This window comes from Leucoraja erinacea, chromosome 20, assembly GCF_028641065.1.
Source record: "Leucoraja erinacea ecotype New England chromosome 20, Leri_hhj_1, whole genome shotgun sequence".
Classification (NCBI taxonomy): domain Eukaryota; kingdom Metazoa; phylum Chordata; class Chondrichthyes; order Rajiformes; family Rajidae; genus Leucoraja; species Leucoraja erinaceus.
Window position 1 is genome coordinate 30,777,434 of NC_073396.1, and position 15,963 is coordinate 30,793,396.

At 43.2% G+C, this 15,963-nt stretch overlaps 1 protein-coding gene across 1 annotated transcript; it reads right to left on the reverse strand.

The window, feature by feature from the left end:
• Window positions 1-170: 170 nt before the first annotated feature.
• Window positions 171-12,948, reverse strand: smim22 (small integral membrane protein 22). The gene is made up of 4 exons (XM_055651779.1): window positions 12,786-12,948; window positions 5,538-5,725; window positions 2,599-2,681; window positions 171-860 (listed from the first exon to the last, which is right to left on the reverse strand). The coding sequence occupies exons 2-4, from the start codon at window positions 5,665-5,667 to the stop codon at window positions 813-815; spliced, it is 261 nt and encodes an 86-aa protein (XP_055507754.1). The 5' UTR covers window positions 5,668-5,725; window positions 12,786-12,948; the 3' UTR covers window positions 171-812.
• Window positions 12,949-15,963: the final 3,015 nt, after the last annotated feature.

A 15,963-nucleotide genomic window follows, 5' to 3' on the forward strand; every position in this document is an offset into this window, starting at 1 on the left:
CAGAAGTCTATCACCTGCAATGGAGATAGTGAGGTCAAGGAATGGTAGGGAAGTGTCGGAAATGGTCCAGGTGTATTTGAGTGCCGGATGGAAGTTAGAAGTAATGTAAGTCGGCTACATATAGTGAATACACAAAATTTGCTTTTAAAAAGTAATTGTAAAGAAACCAATTCATTTTTACACCATTAAAATAATTTATTCTGGAAAAAAGCATTTGAAATAGTACATCTTTAAAATATTGTGTTGACAATAACAATTTATCCAGACAGAATTAACTGTTGATATTGAATGTTGAATGGAAGTTAACAATTAAAACAAAGTGCACAGTGATGGGACCCAATCAATAGATTTTATACAAGCAATCAATTCATTTTCAATTAGGATTTTAGCAAAATAAGAATTTGGAAGCGATTACAAATAATATTCTGAAGGAAAGCTGTGTGTTTGAATCCCAACATGCTGCACAAACCTGTATCTACCCGCTTCCAATCTAATCTCAGTTGCAGCTTAAAATGGTGGATTCCCTTCCAAAAATAAGGGGCGCATTCATTTTCAAGATCTCTTTGCTTTACCCAGAGTGGTTATTAAGGGGCTGTAGAAAACATTGCTGCTAGTCATCTGCCTAACGGTTCACAGAGTGTGGGTCCAAAGTAACGTTGGTACCAAACTGAAGCAAGATTGCTAAAAAAGGATAGATTTCTTTGCTGGATTAATTCGGAAAAGACGTCGGCCAAAAGGATTGCACTGGATTCTGTGACAGTGAAGGTGGTCGTTAAATGATCCGGTTGATGGTCAAAGATCCAATTTAAGTTCTACGGTTCTAGTGCCAGGTTGTCGACACCCACTTTACGCTTTGAAGGCTGAAAGAGAAAGAATCAGCTCAAAATATTTGAAATTCATTTGCTAGCTTATTGATCTCGATGTCTTACGAAGAATAAGCATATTTTTTGTGTGTACGTATGTGTGCGTGTATGTATATATATATATATAAAAATAATTTAATCCATTTTAGAATAAGGCTGTAATGTATTAATGTAGAAAAGGTGAAGGGATCTGAGATATAGATTTAGACACACACACACAATATAAATAAACAGTGCATTCAGAAAGTATTCAGATCCCTTCACCTTTGTAACTTTGTCAGTGCCCTATATGTGGCGACTCTTTGCATACCTAACAACAAAATCTCACCGTGACAAGTCACATGTGATAATAAAGTATCGTTCATTCATTCAAGTTACAAGATGGCGCCAGAACATGGCGACTCTACATGCTGTCCCAGAAGAGGATCTATTATACTCATGTATTGTATGGTTTGACTGAACAGCATGCAGAACAAACCTTTCACTGCAATATGTGCACATGACAATAACAAACTAAACTAGGGTAAAACTAACCTTGCTATTTAACACATTCTTCACATCTCTCATTCCGGGAGGAATTAGTTAAGTAGAGGAACACTGGCTCCGAGTATGTCAATTGTTGACTGCGTTTTCTTTGAGATTTATTAAGCAGTTGCAAAATTTGTTCACAAGTCATAGGAGTAGAATTAGGCCATTCGGCCCATTCGGCCCGTCTAATTTTGGGTTGAAACCCTGCAATAGGATCAAGAGTGCAGAGAGAAAATAGCCTATATAAAGAAGGACGGCGGTGTTGAGACAGAGGCAAGTGAGTGATTAGTGGACCGAGATGGGGTGAAGAAGCATTATGAGCAGATTGGAGAGGGAAACCAGAGATATGGAAGGGTACAAAAAGAATATAAGGTATGAAAAGAACAGATAAAAGCAGAGGATGATCAAGGAAATGTACAATGGCTCATTGATGGCTATGGGGAAGGTGACCACAGATTGAGCCAGGTGGTGGTGTGGGGAGGGAGTGGGGGTGGGAGGCAGGTGGATGACCAATGAGTGCAGACAAAGACTGCCGTGTTCCTCCAGCAGATTGCTTGCTGCAAGATTTGTTCAGTTTACGGATGTTTTCATCCAGATAATGAAGCTTCCAATGAGAGATAGTAGGCAGTGACAATAAAAGGCCTGATTCTGTACCAAACACCCTGCAGCATAACCTTGCTGATGAAGTTGACAGGTTGCTGCTAATTACTGGATAGGTGCCTGTAAAAGAGAGCCCGGATGGCTTTTCTTTAGGATTTAGCTCAGCGGCACATGGATCTTCATATAGTTTCGTTTAGATACAGCATGGAAACAGGCCCATCAGCCCACCGAGTCCACGCCGACCATCGACCACCCTGTACACTAGCAGTATCCTACAGAGTAGGGATAATTTTCAATTTTGCCAATTGACCTACAAACCTACACGTCTTTGGGACGTGGGAGAAAACCGGAACACCCGGAGAAAACGGACGTGGTCACAGGGAGAATGCACAAATTCCACACAGGCAGTGCCCCTAGCCAGGATCTAGGATCGAGATCGGGTCTGCGGTGCTGTGAGGCAGCAATTCTAGCGCTGCACCACTGTGTCCTGCTGTCACATTGTGGTTGACGGTACATTCGGAGATTATGTGGCACTGAGATGGCATTTCTCCCAGCTGCAACAGCAGGGAGTCCTGAACCAGTTCACCCCAAAAGAAAGAAGACAAACCTTTTTGGAGGTAGAGCAGCAGCAGCAGCAGCAGCCCCAGAGAAAGCGAACCACAACCAAGAGAATGAGAAACAACACAGCACCTGGAAAATTAAAAGGAAAACAAGAAGTAAAAAGAAAATTAAAGGGAAATCACGCAGAATTCACAACAGTGCAAATTATTTGTCACTGGATTTGACAGTCGGAAGGCAACTTTTCCGCCTTATACTATCTTGTTAAAACAGTTGTGCATATTTTCCCAGGCACAAAATCTTCAAGATAACAGAACTTTGCCCCTTTTAAACTGTGAGCAATGCAGTGTCACCATAAGGGGTTATTTAACACACCAAGCCTGTACAAATAAAATAATATCATTAACTTATTTTGCATGCTGGGTTTTCCAGCAAAATTCTTTTGCTAAGCAAAACTGCTGACATTAAAGGCAGGCTGCAAGGACTTTAGGTACACAGTTAACACAATCTAGCTCGGGGAAATTTGAACGCGTGAAATGTTGCAAAACAGTTTCGCCCAACAGAAATTCAACATCAGGATTCTTCAGACTGCAGAACATCGATTTTAGAATAATCCTTAGACGATTAGAATTTCCAACTGAAATAGGCAAAGTGATAAACTATTTATGAAGCAGTGAATGCCTGATCCACAAGTTGTACAAGAACTTCAATATTTCTATATACCAAATATAGAGTTTTGATATTTTGGACTAAGTAACAATGTGGGCAGCACAGTGGTGTAGCAGTCGAGTTGCTGCCTTACAGCGCCAGAGGACCCGTGCTCGATCCTGACTACGGGTGCTGTCTGTACGGAGTTTATCATTTCTCTCTGTGACCACGGGGGTTTTCTCTGGGTGCTTCGGTTTCCTCCCACACTCTAAAGACGTTCAGGTTTGTAGCTTGATTGACTTTGGTAAAATTGTAAATTGTCCTTAGTGTGTAGGATAGTGTCATTCCTTGGGCCACAATTGGACTTTTCAGAGACTTGGAGACAGAGAACAAAGAGGGACCCAACGTGGGGGGGGGGGGGGGGGGGGGGGGTGGGTCGAGAGAAAAAAGGAATAAATGGAATATGTTCTTGATGTTGGGAGAGTCCAGAACTTGGGGCCACAGTTTAAGAATAAGGGGTAAGCCATTTAGAACTGAGACGAGGAAACACTTTTTCTCACAGAGAGTTGTGAGTCTGTGGAAATCTCTGCCTCAGAAGGTGGTGGAGGCTGGTTCTCTGGATACTTTCAAGAGAGAGCTAGATAGGGCTCTTAAAGATAGCGGAGTCAGGGGATATGGGGAGAAGGCAGGAACGGGTACTGATTGGGGATGATCAGCCATGATCACATTGAATGGCGGTGCTGACTCGAAGGGCCAAATGGTCTACTCCTGCACCTATTGTCTATTGTTTATTGTCTATTGAATACTTTGTAACTTAGTTGGTGCCCTATATGTGGTGACTCTTTGCATACCATGTGTACGCAAAAACAAAGAATCTCACTGTGACAAGTCACGTGTGATAATAAAGTATCATTCATTCATTCAAGTTACAAGATGGCGCCAGAACATGGCGACTCTCTACATGCTGTCCCAGAAGAGGATCTATGATACTCATGTGAATCATAGTATAGTTTGACTGAACAGCATGCAGAACAAACTTTTCACTGCAATATGTGCACATGATAATCACAAACTGAACTAGGGTAAAACTAACCTTGCTATTTAACACATTCTTCACATCTCTCATTCCGGGAGGAATGAGTTAAGTAGAGGAACACTGGCTCCGAGCATGTTAATTGTTGACTGCGTTTTCTTTTAGACTAATGATGCAGATGCAAAATTTGTTCCGCGCTGTTTCTAAAGTAAAGTCTAAAAGACTAAATATCTGAATTTTGTTTTCACAGATGTAGAAATACCTTTCACAATAACTCCTTAATCCTGTACAGGGTCTTTCATTCATAATATTAATGTGATTACTGATTCAATGGCATCTAGGAATGGGCATTCCAATGGACAAACATGGTCAGATGATGGTCGAACAAGGTGGATGATTAGAGTATTCCTGTACAACTTGTGAATTATGCATCAAACTCATCCTTATTAACATACATGCAACCTTGGCCTCAACTTCATGCCTGACAAGGTTACCAAAGGATCTCAGAATTAAACTGTGCACAGCTACAAAACTCAACATGATAAACTAAACCGTGGGCTTCAGAGGTGACAGTGGGTTTATAGACTTTGGCTACGTGTCTACAGGTGCTTAATTATATGGAGTTTCTCCCCGTGACCTGCGTGGGGTTTCTCCGGGTTCTGCCCACACTCCCAAGACGTACAGGTTTGTAGGTTAATTATCTTGGTATCATTGTAAATTGTTTTTAGTGTATGTGGGATAGTGTTAGTGTGTGGGGATTGCTGGTCGGCGCGGACTCGGTGGGCTGAAGGGTCTGTTTCCGTGCTGCATCTCAAAACTAAACTTTTGTGCATCAGGTTCCTGTCAGGTGGTTAACGTTCAGCTCTCTGTGTGCAGGGAATTTGACATGTCTCTGGAAAGCAGTCAGCAACATGTCTTCTGGCAGGGTAGCCATGAGCACAGAACTTCACCACACAAACAGAAAAGGGACAGGCCTGTTCAAATTTAAATTGGCACCGTTTGAAAACACAACCATCTGGCAGGTTTTTCTTGATGTTGAGACAACAGCAGACGCTAATACAACGTACAAGACTGCCAATGTTTGTCTCCCTTAACTGATTAGATATTTAGCAGAAAAAGCAACATATTTAACCACAACTTTTTAAGAGTGATTTGCAACATCTCAGGATCCGATGAAAGAGTTAGGGCAAGGATTTGCTACATACTGAAGGACAAAGATATTTAAAAAAAATTATATTCCTAAATATGAGCAATTGTTCTATATGTAGATTACAATTATTAATCTTTGGTAGCCTTTGGCAACTTACCAATAAAAATGAAGAAAATGGCAAAAGTGGCAATATCCCAGTCAGACTGAAAAAGTTGCTTGCTTTGTAGTCTCCTCACAACATCATTAAACTGTGCTTCAATCTGTGCTCCCACATCTTGGTCAGCCATCTTTGATAATGGCTGTTCTGAGATGGTTCAAGCGTGGAGGTTTGGTAAACAACAGTAACTGCACAACATAAAACAGGAGTTGTTATGCACCCTGCACAAAATATACTTACAAACCCTTCACAATATAACACACAACACAATTTCTTAACCACGTGCTTATAAATGGATTGTATTTAAAAAAGGTTTCACAAGAATGATTTCCAGGTCATTACACGGTGGTGCAGCGGTATTGTTGCCTAACAGCGAATGTAGTGGCGGAGACCCGGGTTCAATCCCGATTACGGGTGCTGTCTGTACGGAGTTCGGACGGCGACAGAGTCCACACACAGCCTCTGGTGCTGTGAGGTGGCAGCTCTACCAGCAGCGACACTTAATTTCCTTTCCTTTTCCTGATCTGTGGCTTCATCTCAAATCCTCTTGCAATGAAGGTCAACATGCCATTAGCTTTCTTCACTACTTGCTGTAGCTGCATGCTTACTTTCAGTGCCTGATGTACAAGCACACCCAGGTCTCGTTGCACCTCCCCTTCTAATCTGACACCATTCACATAATAATCTGCCTTCCTGTTATTGCCACCGAAGTGAATAACCTCACATTTATCCACATTATACTGCATCTGCCATGGTTCTGCCCACTCACCCAACCTGTCCAAGTCACCCTGCATTCTCATAGCATCCTCCTTGCTGCTCACACTGCCACCCAACTTTATGTCATCTGCAAATTTAAGAGATGTTACATTTAATTCCCTTGTGCTAAATCGTTAATATATATTGTAAACAACTGGGGTCCCTGCACCGAGCCTTGCGGCACCCCACTATTCACTGTCTGCAATTCTGAATAGGACCCATTAATTCCTACCCTTTGCTTTCTGTCTGCCATCCAGTTCTCTATCCATGTCAATACCCTACCCCCAATACCGTGTGCTCTCATTTTGCACACTAATCTCTTGTGTGGGAACTTGTCAAAGGCTTTTTGAAAGTCCAGATACACCACATCCTCTGGCTCTCCCTTACCCATTCTACTTGTTACATCCTCAAAAAATTCCAGTGATTAGTCAAGCATGATTTTCCCTTCATGCTGACTTTGACCGATCACGCCACTGCTTTCCAAATGCGTTAATATCACATCTTTAATAATCAACTCAAGCATCTTCCCCACAAGGCTAACTGGTCTATAATTCCCCATTTTCTCTCTCCCCTCCTTTCCTAAAAAGTGGAGTTACATTGGCTATCCTCCAATCTACAGGAACTGATCCAGAGTCGAGAGAACATTGGAAAAAGTCCGATCAAGGATAGTCCGAATGTCATCAAAGAGGTAGACAGTCATTCAGCGCTGCTCTCCAGTTGTGGTAGGATGATTCAGCTGGGAAGAAACTGTCCCTGAATCTGGAGGTGTGCGTTTTCACACTTTTTAACCTTTTGCCTGATGCGAGATGGGAGTGGCCAGGGTGCGACTCGTCCTTGATTATGTTGCTGGCCTTGTTGAGGCAGCGTGAGGTATAAATAGAGTCAATAGAAGGGAGATTGCTTTTAGTGATGGTCTGGGCTGTGTCCACAATTTGCTGCAATTTCTTGTGGTCTTGGATGGAGCTCTCACAGTCTCTCCCCTAGGACAGAACAAAGACAGAGACCTCCAGGTTTTCATCTTCTGCCCCACCTGCCTTGATCAATAGATCATTTGTCACATTTTAGTTTAGTTTAGAGATATAGCATGAGAGGTCTCCTATGGTCGTAAGAGGTCTCCAAAGAGTCGTAGCGTCTTCCTGGTTGCCGCTGAATTTTCAACATGTTGAAAATTTTGGCGACCTATTACAGGTGCTGGAGGTCACCTATAAAGGTCGCATAAGTGGGACAGACCCTTTACTCCAGCATTTTGTGTCTATCTTCGGTGTAAACTAGCATCTGCAGTTCCTTCCTACACACTCCTACATCAATCGATTGAATGTTGAAGTGTGGGAGAAAGCTGCTTGGCCTGCAGTGGTACATTGCTTATTTTGGCCAGTTCCTCTATGCAATGGAAATATTTTAGTGATTTTCTCTCAGCAGGTACCTGTCTTGATGTATATAGTTTCAGCACTTTTTGCTGCTAATGTAGAACGAGGCAAGATCAAGTGAACATTAAAACTGAGAATAAGGAAACTCTGGAAACGGGTAACAATTTAAAGTATAGGGGAAAATAATGGAGAAATTACAATATAAGTAGGTAACTAGTTGGTTAGGTGGGGGTGTAAAACACAAGTGTGGTTGCAAAGCAGAGAAACCTCAACATACTTGTTCATATCAAACACAAAAAGACATAAGTTGTTTTTGTTTCATTTTATTTATATATTTGTAATTTGTTTGTTTTAATCTGTAAGGTGTCCTTGAGTGTTCTGAAAGGCGCCCCTAAATAAAATGCATTATTATTATTAAAAGAAGTAATTAGGTTCACACAGCGCAATCCCTCGATCCACACTGGTGCGGATGCAGCAGGGAGTCCTACTGGCTTTCTGATTAAAAAATGTCTACCTCGGCATGGGAATAGATATCTGCTGACAGATCATAGGTTCTGCCACTTCGCTGCACAAAGATCAAGGCTTACAAACTGAAATTCACAACCTTCCATTGGCGTGTAAAATCTTAACACCGAGGTGGGGTGGGATTCACCCTGTGCCCAGTAATCCTTCACTACCTGAAGCGATTTGATGTTATCCCGTTTACACTGATGGGATCTGACACTTTCCAATACATGAGCAGCAATTGTCAAAGTATTCCTATTATGCCAGGCCACCTTAGAAAATAAACCTCAATATCCTCATGCAGTTGGTTTCCAAAACTGGCGCTTTCTGTATGATTGTTTCCTTCCCTGCAGTACATTTACAACCCAAGTTACCGCAAACCATCACACTTTCAATATAATATGCAGAGGGTGATGGGTACATGGACTTAGCTGCCAGAGGAGGTAGTTGGGGGCAGGAACTAATAACAACATTTAAAATACATTTGGACAAGCACATGAATAGGAACGATTGAGGGATACGAGGCAACCATGGGCAGGTGGAGCTAGTGTAGATGGGACATCTTGGTCAGCATGGTTAAGTTGGGCCGAAGGGCCTGTTGCGTATCACAAGGCCTTTGTTGTGCAGGCCAAGAAGTACGTTTTGAGGGGAAGGTTGATGGTGTGTGGGTTGGATTGGGCAAATACTTGATTTACTTGTAGCAGTCGGTTAGATTAACAGGCTCTCCACACAGTATGGTTATTGGATTGGAGAAGCAGTAAGGTTGATGTTGGTCTTTGCTGTGTACATGGCCACGGCTCATACACATGTCAGACGCAGCAGCTGTTTTCCTGTTTGTGCTACGGACACGCAGTCACTTCCCCAGAGAAATCACCCGAGATGAGCAGGTGTTTGATCCCAGCTTTGTGTGCTGGTGGATGTACATGCGCGCCTCTCCCCTGCTCTCACCACTGAGTTGCTGGACATAAAGATCAATGCTCAAGATTCATGCACATTCACCATCCTGACAAATATGATTTGGTAGCACTTTGAGAAAAAGTGCAGAGAGAAAAATAAATATGTTTACACTTTGGGTTGTATAATATCAGTGTCAGTATTCAACATGAGGAAATAAAACACATCTCCGGGTTTGCATCCTTTATTTAAATGGACCTCTCCCATATGTCCACACATTTGTACAGACATTCAGAGCCGGGTTGCCTGTTGGGCTTGGATTGGGGGCTAAGAAAGTTCTTACTTGGGGCCCAACTATAAAATAAATGCAGCAAGGCTCAATATTATTACACAAAGCCGAGATACTCAACCCAAATCCAATGGAGCCCAATGATGACCTTTGGGTGAAGGTCAAATTAAGTCCTTGGGCTTGTGTCAAATTTTAATTTGATCCCCGAGCAAATTCTCCACTCCCATTACGCCTGTTGTGACCTTCACCAAGAACGTTTGCAGATCATTAAATCCTCATGGTGTTGATTAATTGGAAGAGCCAGCATGGAAACAGGCCTTTCGGCCCACCAAGCCCACACCAAACATCGATCACCCGTTCACACGAGTTCGATGTTATCTCACTTTCTTATCCACTCCCTACACACAAGGGACAACTTACAGAGGTCAATTAACCTACAAACCTGCTCGACTTGGGGATGTGGGCACCAGGAGAAAACCCACACAGTCCCAGGGAGAATGCGCAAACTCCACACAGACAGCAGCCAAGGTCAGGATTGAACCTGGCGCTGTAAAGCAGCAGCTCTACCCGCTGCGCCACTGTGTCCCGCTCCTTTTTGTTAGTTTTGCCAAAGTATTTGTTTTAACTTTTAGCCCTACAAGCCCAGCTCCCTCATTTTAGATCAGCTTCCAGAGGAGCTTTTACATTAAAATCTTGGGATAGGAGTGATGAGTCAGGCCACATTTATCACCATCACTCATAGTGATAGTGTGGAAACAGGCCCTTCAGCCCAATTTGCCCACACCGGCCAACATGTCCCAGCTACACTAGTCCCGCCTGCCTGCGCTTGGTCGATATCCCCCCCCAAACCAGTCCTATCCATGTACCTGTCTAACTGTTTCTTAAACGTTGGGTAGTCCCTGCCTCAACTATCTCCTCTGGCAGCTCGTTCCATACACCCACCACCCATGGTGTGAAAAATGAGTCGTGCGAAAGTGGTGGTGAACTGCTGTACTCCTTCAAATGGTGGCACAGTTGCAGTGTTGTTGTTGTGTGTCCATCGTCCATTCCCCATTGCTACAGCCACAAATTAGAGGTTCCTTTAACTTTCATCAATTTTACATCAATTGATACATCCGGACACCATCTCGAGACGCTCACAACCCACAAAAGAAAGGTCAAAGCCAGAGACCCTCCGAGGCACAAGGAACTGCAGATGCTGGGAATCTTGAGTAAAGCACAAAGTGCTGACCTCAGCGAGTCAGACAGCATCTCGTGAGAACACGGATAGGCGACGTTTTGCTCAGGGCACATCTACAGAAGGACTCCCTGACACCAGGGTCATTCATAAGAGTCTTATATTCCAAACGCCAACTCAAAAGAGGGAATTCTAGCACTTAGACCGAGCAACAATGAAGAAATGTTGTATTTCTAAGTCAGGGATGCAATATTGGGGAGGATGAGGGGTGGGGGTAGACCCACAGGTGATGGTGTGCCCATGTGCCTGCTGCCTTTAACCTTCTCGGTGTCCGAGTAAACAGATGTGAGAGGTACTGTCAGAGTAACCCAAGTAACTAACTACAGTCATTTTCAGTTTTCAATCCAAAACTACTGTCTATCGCACAGGATCTCTGTGGTACCACGTTATGGGGAACATACACATTGACCCTGGCTAAGGGTCCAGGCTTTGCACAACACCAAAACAATTTACTTTACCCCATTTATTGATAGACAGTAAATACTTCTGCACTGCTACTCCGTGAAAAAAAAGACCAGATTTCTAAGATTGCTGTGAATTATGTTGTAAGGTTGAAACTGCTTACAGGAAATTTATTGGCAATTAAATTACGCAGGTTAATGCGAAGATTGTCTCTCTTTTTCATTGCTATTCTGGAATCTTCACGTTGCTAACAACAGTTGCGGAAATTTAATGTAATTATCAAAGGACATCAGACACTGCAATCATGGCCCATCACGCCACTCTGCTGCCTACTAAACTGCTTTCTTTTTCCTCTCCCTAATATTATTTTTTAAGAACTAGTAGGAATTGTTCAAAGCAAACAAAGAATAAGCTCGCAGCAGAATAAAGTGAAATTAGTTGCAGGGACAGGAATAGAGGATTAATCCTCCCCGTTGGAGCCGTGTGCAGCTAGGATTATTCAGATATATGTGGACTCTGATATCCATATAACCATATAACAATGACAGCACGGAAACAGGCCATCTCGGCCCTACAAGTCCGTGCCGAACAACTTTTTTCCCTTAGTCCCACCTGCCTACACTCATACCATAACCCCCTATTCCCTTCTCATCCAATTGTCCCGCGGCCATTAAAGCCATTTCAATTAATTCAGCATGTAGCTAATACACTAGCTGCCAACTAACACAAACTTAAACAGAAGATACACACGAAAAGATCAAAGGAATACACCTAGAAGGGTCTCGACCCAAAGCGACCCATTAAAAGGCATTTGGACAGGTGCGTGGATAGGAAAGATTTTGAGAGATATGGACAAAACGCAGGCAGATGGGACTAGTACAGATGGGCCATTTTGTTCGACATGGGCAAACTCGGCCAAAGGGCCTATTTCTATGCTGTATGACTATGAGATGCTGCCTGAGCCACTAAATTACTCCAGCACTTTGTGTTTTACACAGACATCATGGTTGTTTTGGCAAGACAGGCCTATTTCTGCACTGTATCATTCTATGATTTAGTTGAGGTTCACCCCACATGTTGCATCATTCACCTGTTAACTTTTGTTGTTAACAGAAACATAGATCATTGAACTGTGCAAAATAACACCTGCAGTCTCGTGTGTTTCTGATCATTGTGTCGCCAGGTTAAACAAAGGAAACCCAACAACTGCCAGGTTTGTGAAAAGACCAGGAAGTAATTTCCCTAAAAAAAAACTGGCCTCACTCATATAAGACCTTTGTTCAGCCTGCACCCACACTCCAATACATATCTCAACACTGATTTACAAAAACCTCAAAAAATATTTTAAAAGTAACATAACATTAGTTTATCAGGTATTTATGTCAGTTTAATTTATTGGAGTACAAGAGTGTTCCTTACTCGGGGGAAATGGACTTTGAGACATAGTTCCAGAATGGATTTTTTGATTTGTTTCCTGATCTATTTTGTTAAAAATAGATGAACCATGGAAACAGGCCCTTCGGCCCATCGAGTCCACTCCATTCACACGTATAGTTCTACGCTCTCCCTACACATTAGGGGCAATTTTACAACTAATCTACAACCCGGCGCCTGTGGGAGAGAACCAGAGAGGGGAGAACATGCAAACTCTACACAGGCAGCAGCCGAGGTCAGGATCGAACCCAGGTCTGTGGTCTGTAGCAGCTTTACCAGCTGCGCCACTGTGCCGCCCATACACCTGCTGCAAGTTATGTTGAAACACAAACGCAATGAAGAAGCGTTAAGCATGGACCGCTTACCTTCTGTAGCCTTCACTGTTGTGTGTTTTTTTAAATTGGGGGTAATTCTTCCCCGACTGTTCCCCTTCACTTGTCTTTCGTTTAGTCGGGGAGAGAGACGAGCAACAGCTCAGACTCGATGCCTCGCCTTAACCCTGCCCCGGGCGCTCCCTGATTAGCCAACGAACGAAAGGTAGGAGGAGCACGTTAGTGGCAAGGTGGAAGAGGGGAAGGTAAGTTCATTTGTTGTTAAAACATTATTAATATATATATATATATATTTATCAATTTTAAATGCTTTACGTTAACTTTTTGTATGTTTAATTTTTCTTTATAGTTTTTCATTTCATTCCTTGCTTTTAAGTGTCTCGGATTGTCAGGAACTTATTTTGTTTTAATTATTGCAAAGCGCGAAGTGCAGGAGGAACTCAGCAGTCATGGAATATGTGTGGTGGTAAACCGACAACATTTCGGGTCAGGACCCTTCTTCAGATTGGTTGTTGCAGAGGGGAGAAAATTGGGAAAGGTGAGTGGTGGAGGCGGGCCAAAGTCTGGCAAATGGCAGCTGGATACAGTGCAGAGCAAAGATCTTATAGCAGAGCTTTGCTATAAGATCTTTGGTGCAGAGGAGGGTTGATTAGTAGAAGGGTGGAGTTAGTGAAAAAGGGTAGAGGCGAAAAGGAGACAGGTGTTCAGGTAATGAACGGGGAGGAGCAAAACCAAGGGGAATGGAGATGGTGGGAGAACTCTATTATTAAGTTGGACACAAAAAGCTGGAGTAACTCAGTGGGACAGGCAGCATCTCTGGAGAGAAGGATTGGGTGACGTTTTGGGTTGAGACCCTTCTTCATTGAGAGTCAGGGGAAAGGGAGACTAGATATATGGAAGGGTATGGTGTGAAAATGACAGGTCAAAGCAGGTGATCAAGGAAATGACAGGTCAAACCAGATGACCAAGGAAATGTAGAATGGTTCATTGTTGGCTGAGGGGAAGGTGACAAGGAGGTATACAAACATTAGCATTAATCAGGAGGACGGTGAAACTAGTCGGAGAACTAGGGTTGGGAGATAGAGGGACAGCAAGGGAACTCTATCCTTGTGCAGGAATGAACTGCAGATGCTGATTTAAATCAAAGATAGACACAAAATGCTGGAGTAACTCAATGGGACAGGCAGCATCTCTGGAGAGAAGTGTTAAGGTTCATTTCTTATAGACAGACAACTCACAATGGGTTAGGTAAATCAACACAAGCTTTACTGATCAGCAGCCAGGGATACAGAGTCAAATGGGTGATTCTACAGTAAGTGTCTACTTTGGTGTCCCGCTACTTTCATGCTGTATATAAGGAAAATCTGTAATTCTATCCCATTTCAATTTTTTCTATATTGTTAATAAACATAATCCTCATAAATAAAGATGAAACCCTAAATTAATAAAGTTTTCATTTAAGTTTTCATTTCATTCAAGAGGGGGGGGGGGGGGGAAGGGTGGAGGAGAGGAGGGGGGGGGGAGAGAGGGAGGAGGGGTGGGGGAGGAGGGGGGGGGGGGGGGGGAGGAGGGGTGGGAGAGATGAGGGGGGGAGAGGAGAAGGAGTGGAGACAACTTTTAAGAAGCCAGCCAACTTTTAATAAGCCAGAGATACACAGCTGTGAAGTTTGGCAGACATTTAACATTACCGGTCGGTTCTCCTTGGTTCTGAAAACTCGTGCTTACGTTTTTTTCCCCCAATGAGCCAATGAAAATTACCAGTCAGCAAAGGCGATGAACTAAAACTCCCTCGACTATCTACAACTGCATGGCGACCCCACTACAACTGCACCTTCGAGTACAGGATTATCAATTATCTCCATGGCGACCAATTTTTGATCGCAGAAAACGTTTCAACATGTTGAAAAATTTGAGCCGACCTTACTGAGGCGGCGACTAGTTCCCAGAATGTGGGAACTCCTTGCGACCATGAAGGAGACTCACCAGAGACCAACAGCGAACATGTGACGAGCGCAGAGTCTTCTGCACTTGCCTAAAAAGTCGCCTAAGTAAGACAGGCCCAAAAAGATAGTTTGAGTCATCCCCGTCACGAGACAATTCCGAGCCTGATTATCGCCATCACGCCGAGTCATATCCGTCACGTGCATATTTTATGCTCATAATGTGTGAAATAATACAACAATTACCATAATTATGAATTGTAATTGATAAATGAACAGTATGTTTCTGCCGTTACACAAAAAAGCTGGAGAAACTCAGCGGGTGCAGCAGCATCTATGGAGCGAAGGAAATAGGCAACGTTTCGGGCCGAAACCCTTCTTCAGACTGATCGGGGGCAGGGGTGGGCGGGGACAAGAAAGGAAAAAGGAGGAGGAGCCCGAAGGCTGGGGGATGGGAGGAGACAGCAGGGGGACTGAGGAAAGGGAGGAGACAGCAAGGACTAACAAAATTGGGAGAATTCGATGTTCATGCCCCCAGGATGCAGACTACCCAAACGGAATATGAGGTGCTGTTCCTCCAACATATTTTTCCCATAGTAGAGATGTTCATCTATGTGAAACAACATTCAAAGTTGCAAAATTTAAGTTTTATAATCAGGTTTCCAGAAACTTAAAAGTAGACACTTACTGAAGAATCACCCAAGTACACTTAAGTCTCCCTGAGCCACCACTCTAATGAACAAAGACATACAGCATCTTTTATAGTATCTTGGAAATATAGTCACATGTTTATACAGAGTTGCAGCAATGACGTTTAACACAAATGAATGAATAAGTTTATTGGCCAAGTATTCACATACAAGGAATTTGCTTTGGTGCTCCGCCTGCAAGTGACAACAACATACGGTGACAGTTAGCAATGACGCGTAAAACATTAATCATTAATAATAAAACATTATTGATTAAACATGTGAATTAAATAAAATACCAGACCAAAAGGAGGCAACAGATTTTTGGTTATTGAGTAGAGCTACTACTCGTGGGGGGAAAAACTGTTTCTATGTCTGGTTGTGGCAGCTTTGAAAGTCCGGAGTCGCCTTCCAGAGGGAAGTGATTCAAAGAGTCTGTGGCCAGGGTGAGAGGGGTCAGAGATGATCTTACCCGCTCGCTTCCTGGCCCTTGCAGTGCACAGTTCGTCAATGGAGGGAAGGTTGCAGCCAATACCTTCTCAGCTGATCGGACGATATACTGCAGCCTCTGGATGTCATGTG

Bases quoted from the DNA above. Each gene is read 5' to 3' on its own strand.
- smim22 (XM_055651779.1), bottom strand. From the start codon at position 5,667: ATGGCTGACCAAGATGTGGGAGCACAGATTGAAGCACAGTTTAATGAT. The intron at 2,682-5,537 runs GTAAGTTGCCAA...TTAATTTTCCAG, and splicing joins CATTTTCTTCATTTTTATTG to GTGCTGTGTTGTTTCTCATT. The intron at 861-2,598 runs GTTTGTCTTCTT...TTTCTCTTTCAG, and splicing joins GCTGCTCTACCTCCAAAAAG to CCTTCAAAGCGTAAAGTGGG.